Source organism: Plectropomus leopardus, unplaced genomic scaffold (assembly GCF_008729295.1).
Source record: "Plectropomus leopardus isolate mb unplaced genomic scaffold, YSFRI_Pleo_2.0 unplaced_scaffold4005, whole genome shotgun sequence".
In the NCBI taxonomy this organism is placed as follows: domain Eukaryota; kingdom Metazoa; phylum Chordata; class Actinopteri; order Perciformes; family Serranidae; genus Plectropomus; species Plectropomus leopardus.
This window is the reverse complement of record NW_024643850.1, coordinates 1-6,169: the sequence shown is the minus strand read 5'-3', so window position 1 is coordinate 6,169 and position 6,169 is coordinate 1. Positions and strand designations below refer to the sequence as shown.

Here is a 6,169-nt window from a genome sequence, read left to right as displayed (position 1 = left end):
TTTCACTTTTTTTCAGATCATTTTCTTATTTGCTTTTGTTTTTTACTCTTTTTTGTGTGTTTATTTTCAGGTAATTTTCCTATAACTTTTTTTCTTTCTAATTTTTGTTCATTTTTGGGCCATTTCTTGTTGAGTTACTCGTTGCCTTCACCCCATCTTTTTGACAGAAATCAAACCGGTTTGCTTCGATTTCAAAGGGTTAATATATCATCAAACTCACAGTAATTCTATCTCAATGTGCGTGTTTTTTTCTCTCTTTTCTTATAATGAGGAAAAATAAACATGCACTTTGGTTCATTCAACTTTTTCTTTTAGGCAGCATGTAAAGATGCAATCACTGTCATTGTCATTCATCAGCGTGCACTGGATAGAAGCGCTCCTCCTCTTCTTCAGATTTTCATTGAGAGTGACCGACAGCAGAAGACAAACAAAACAAAATTTAAAAAAAAGGCTACTCCCAGATCAGGTGACACCAGATCTGTACGTGATGGGACCGAAAGTTTCTCCTCCTCAAAAGATTGCTCACAGATGACATGTAAGATTCTGGGTAAAACGGGGGTGTAACAAAATCATAACACAAAGAAATAAAAAACACCCAAAAGCCAGCAGCCGAACCTTTGGCACGACCAGTCAGTCACAGAGCGCAGGCAGGTACCACAAGTTGTGTTCTTCATGTGGCGTTGGTGGAAAGGATACCTACAGCACACTCTGTGTCTGCAGGATTGTCACTCTCTGGGAAGTTCCCTCTTGTCCTCGGGCTCTCAGACGGCACTATAACTTTTCGAAGCTTTTCTTTTTGGTGATAGTGCAAATTGGAGGAAGACACATGTACCTTACATTAGCCTAAAATGACAATGAACCGTGTGTAAAGGAGTCGGATTTTCAAAAGCTGGGTCTCTGAGATCTGAGAACAAGTTGAGGGTGTAAATCCAGAAAAACAAACGGAAATTCATGAATTAATCAAGATGCTGTGATTTAACTGGGTCGGTGTAAACAAGATGTTTGTTACTACAGCTGATTCTCTTCTCTCTAGAGAGCTTGGGCATTCTTGGTTTTTACTGAGGACTTTTTTTTAGCACTGACAAAATAAACATGCTGCTCTAATGGCACATTTTCTCTACATTTAAGTCTAAGAAAAGGCAAACCAAAATCTGAATCTGAGAGGCGGAGGAGGAGAACTTCTTTGGCAACTCAGGAGGAGCAGAGGAACCCTCGGGACGAGGAGGAGAGGAGCTAATTATGAGTCAAACACTGAAATCGGTTCTTGAAGAAGAGGAGGCCATTTTTTGTGTGTGTGGCGTCAGAGGAGGCCGGTGGGTAACGGTACTTGGCATAGGTCTTGTCACTCTCTGATTGGCTGACCCAGGGAAGTTTGATTTTGGTCGCGTGGTTGACGATGACATCATCACAAGAGCCCACGTGGAGCGATCCCAGGCCGTCAATGAAAAACTCTGTAAAACAAATGCAAACTAAATGATTCAGCCAAATGCATTCTCATTTGAATTTCATTTTGTCTGCTTTGATTACTATTCCAAAGATACAACATATGTCAGGTACAGGAACATACAATAAAAATATAGATAAATTAAAAAAAAAAACTAAATAAATAAAATAAAAATGATGCACACGTGATCTAGAATATTTCCTTTTGTGGCACAATGCAGCTATAAAAACATGAGGATATTACACATAATAAAAGCTGATGGGGGAGAAGCTGAAGACTGGATATTTGAGGGCTAAATTAAAGTTAAATTGAATTTTCTCTCGTGTGTGTTTAATTTAATTAAAAAAGAGCACTGATTCTGGGATGTCGTCGTGTGCTGATTAGAAAATTTCACAGTATCATTTCTTCGCAGCAGTTATCTCGATATATGATACTATCTCAAGTACTAAAATGAGATATGAAACATAATGGTTTTTCATCAGTGCTTTTTCAGATAGGAAGTGGAGTGTACTGCAGACCATCCTTTTTTAGGATTAATTTTCTGGCTTTATGATAGAGCAGCTGGAGAATGACAGGAAAGAACCCAGCCCGCTGCCAAATACTCCGCCTGCATGTGACATTAAAAAAATGTCTCTCTAAAGTTCATTGCCATGATGCTGATGCTAAAGTACACTGTAAACATCTGTATGTTTCACTGTATATATTGCTCCTATTTTAACTGTATGTTTGTTATGAGAGTAATTCTGTCAGTGTACTCACCCAGGTGAGCTACTCTGGTGAGACGCGGGTCAAAGCCGACCTGCTGGACTTTGTCAGTGCGAGCCAGGAAGAAGTTAATGACCCCGTCAGTCACAACACAGTTGGGGAAGCCTTGGATGACGTGATGAAATCCCCTCCTCATGTGTAAACAGTCACCATCCTCCTCCCCTGACTCAATAGAGATGGTCTGTCTGTAGGTGGCAGTGTAACCTGTGGCCTCTCGCACTGCACCGCCCACCTGCACACATACACACACACACACACACACACACACACACACACACACACATACACACACACACACACACACACACACACACACACACACACACACACAGATGTCACTGACAGTAAAAAAAACAAGACTGTCACACACGTCATTTAAAACAAAGGGGTTATCCCTTTACCAGATCCAGAGTGGTTCTCTCTAAAACGTCCACCAGTTTCTCAAGCTTGGTGCTGGCTGTGAAGATGAAGTCGTCATCCACCCACAGGACGTACTTCGTGGTCACCTGAGAGACGGCAAGGTTTCGACCAGCAAACCAACCCTGTGACACATGACGCGGAGTTTGAATACCAAAGAGCATCAACGTGAAATCAAAAGACTTAAAGGGGGAAATTCACCACCTTTTATGTAGACGTCCAATCAGTGTTGATGGTACATGTAGTCGACTGAAGCAGTAAATTCCAGTGTGTGCTGTATTGACTGAGAAAACTGAATTCAAAGTTGTAAAAAGTGTTGTTCCTCCTGCATGCAGCACTGTTATTTGAAGTGACAGTGACATAGTTGGAGGTAGGAAGGATTACATGTTGACTTTTGCCTCCAGGTAGCCAGGGGGCGCGCTCTGAATGCCGCTCAAAAACAGAACTTCCTTTTTTCTCTTGACTTGTATTGCAGACTGGCAACACTGGCATCCCAAAATATGAGTGTGGATGATTTAATCTATACATTTTATAGTGTTTCGTTCATGATCAGCTGATCAGTTGTGTTCACAGTGTACAGCCAAAAAAATGCAGCCGAGAAGAGCTGAGGCTGCTGCCTGCGTGCTGAAGAGATGACCGGACCCTCCTGGACTTGAACTGCTGAGAGCAAACGCCGACTGCTGGTTGCCTAAATGACCCTTTGCTGCTAACAAAAATGGAATTGTTCTGCTGCAGAGAATTTCAGAGTGGGCAGTTTTTCCTGGATTCAGTTGCTGGCGCCAAACTTGAGGGCCGTGTGTGTGCATTACTATGCATGTCAGTTTTACTCTGAACTTGGACAGAGGTGTGCTGAAGACCTTCTGCAAGGTCTCGAAGATAAACTGGAAAAGACAACAAAAACAGGCAGGGCGTAGAGGGAAATGACCATTGAGTGAGTATATTTTTCAACCTCTGTGTGCAATGCATCCTGGTAAATGTATGCACTGTCATCGCGGCTCTGTGAGCAGGATTACTCAGCTGTCTCAGTCAATATAGCACACAGTGAGGAATTTATTGTTTCAGTTGACTACATTTCAAATCATTTTACAAAACTGTGCTTGTGTGTGTATTTAACGTTATGTTTGTGTTGCATTTTAACTGAATGGGCTCATTCTTTGTGGTGTGACATAGCATAAAGTTGTGCTCATCTGCTTGGGTTCATTGTTGTAACAACATTTATGCTGTCCTCTTGGCCTGGTCACTCTTGAAAAGAGATTTTCAATCTCAGTGACTTAAACCTGATTAAAAAAAGGGTATATCAGTATACATGTAGAATTATACACTTGCAACACCGATTGGACATCCACATAAAAGGTGGCAAATGTTCTCTTTTAATATGTGTCTGTTCCCTACCTTTCCAAATGGCATGATGTAATGCTCGATGTAAGGCCCGGAAATTGTTTTGGGGTTTTCGCTGTCATCAGCGATTACTATGGTGACAGTAGGATAGTATTTTCTCACGCTGTCGATAAGATCTTGGAGCTTATCATAACGCAGGAAAGTCTTTGTAGCTATGGTAACAAGGGCACTGACATTGTACTCTGCAGAAAGGGGAGATTTAAAAAAAAAAATGTTAGAGGAAAGTAAACTTTTTTCTTTTTAGAAAATTGTAATATTTTAAAAATGTATACCCGGCTTATAATTAAAGGTGTTATAATTTACCTCCTTTGGATCCTGTGTTGTACAGTTTGGGTGTCACACCATGGCGAATCTTGATGATGAAGCTGGCTTGATGTCCCTCTGTCTCAAACTGCACTGAAAGACACAACAAATACTACTTTTAATTCATGTGATTCACGTAATACGATCTAACTGTGGCTGCTGGCTGCAGAGCTGTTATTCTGCTGTGTGGAGTAAAACTTCTCCATGTTGTGTTTTTAAACCATCCACAAAAGATTAATATGGAAATGAACACCTGCCATAGGAGCGATACAACCAGGCTGACAGATAAGTCAGAGAGGTAAATTTGGTTTTTGGTCTGGGTACGTCCTCATCCTGTTGACCACTGATAGGGAAATTCTTAACTGAAGCAGACTGTATGAGACGGCCTCTCAGCTGGCTGCCCAACTCTACACAAAGAGGTGCTAATGTTGGATTATTGTTGCGGTGACAAAAGGCATTTTCATCATTTCTCTCCTTTCTTTTAGAAAAGTAAAGATGAATGGGCTATTTAAAGCTAAATTTTGACATTTTGGGAAACACACTTATTCACCTTCTCGCAGAGAGGTGATAAGATTCAACACTCTCATGTCTCCACTTTAAATACAAAGCTACAGCCAACAGTCGCTTCGGGAATGAGTCTGAAACGCTTCCCTCGTCTCGAAGTCGTTCTTGCAGTTTGTGGGACATTTCATTATGGTATTTGCCACATTTTTGAAAAACATCAAACCAATTTTGTTTTAACCAATATGTTTTGGACCTTAAAATTTTAGCAAAGAAATCCAGATCTTAAAGGGTTAATTACAGTGCAACAGTAACCGTGGTCAAATCCCATTTCATGGATAATAAGATTGTATGTTTTTAATAAATATTGACCACCTAACTGGAAATGTTCCTGATTTTGATAACCCAAATCTGATCACCTTTATCTACTCCTCTAACTCTCTGCCAGAAGGCAAACAAGCATCTTTCCCAAAATATTAAACTATTGCCTTATATCTAATCACTGACCACATAGCATTTCATTCTGAAGTGACCTCAGTGCTGAGTATTTTTCTCCAGTATCCCCCATTATGTCTAGAAAAAGAAAATTAGGAATAATAAAATCCAGAGACAGGCTGAGACACACAACAGCAGATTTCAGCAGTTGAGGACTCACCTGTGTCTGCTGTGCTGGGGTGGAAAAGCGTGTTTGTGTAGGTGACAAACTGCAGTTGTCGGTTCAGGTTCGGCAGGACGCTGCTGGACAGAGTCATGAGCATCTCACCATCACCTTTGACTTTCACCCCGTCCACCTCTGCTGCCACGTTCAGCGTTCCCAGCGATGCAGTGATGTTTATCTGCAGTGAGATGGAAAAGAAGGTAGGAGGGATAAAAGAACAGCAGATATCCAAAATATGTCAAAGTAAAGACAAACGTGCTAAAAGACTTACTGAGTGGTGGTCCCTGGGAAGGTCGTGTAAGGCCAAGCCTGAAACAATATGAATGAAAGGACTTTTAGTTGCTACATTACAGCTATCTTATACACTTCCTGTCAGTAGAAATTATAATAATGTGCTTTCTGAGGAATGAGTGTGCTGCAAACTGTTTCATGGGACATTCTGCAATTTTTGCATCACCCACTCTTATCCTGAGAGATCGTTTTGTATATATATATGCTCTGTCTTTTTTCCATTGTTTTATTTGTGTTAAAAATATTGAAAATTTTTTCATGCAAAAAGTAAAATCCAGTGTGCTTTTTATACACCACACTGGTATAGAAGTCAAATATTAGACAGCCCCAGGTTGCTTTGATTAATAGTTTGATGATTGATTGTATTTTTTTAAGTGGCCAATTTCTCAATT

At 40.6% G+C, this 6,169-nt stretch overlaps 1 protein-coding gene across 1 annotated transcript; it reads right to left on the bottom strand.

Moving 5' to 3' along the window:
* Positions 1 to 570: 570 nt before the first annotated feature.
* LOC121939030 (beta-1,4 N-acetylgalactosaminyltransferase 1-like) lies at positions 571 to 5,828 on the bottom strand (the record flags this gene model as incomplete). Its single annotated transcript, XM_042482180.1, has 7 exons — positions 571 to 1,451; positions 2,204 to 2,441; positions 2,611 to 2,751; positions 4,019 to 4,206; positions 4,328 to 4,420; positions 5,484 to 5,664; positions 5,758 to 5,828. Coding segments are annotated over 7 exons (1,130 nt in total), but the record flags the coding sequence as incomplete, so codon positions are not given.
* Between the last annotated feature and the right edge of the window lie 341 nt (positions 5,829 to 6,169).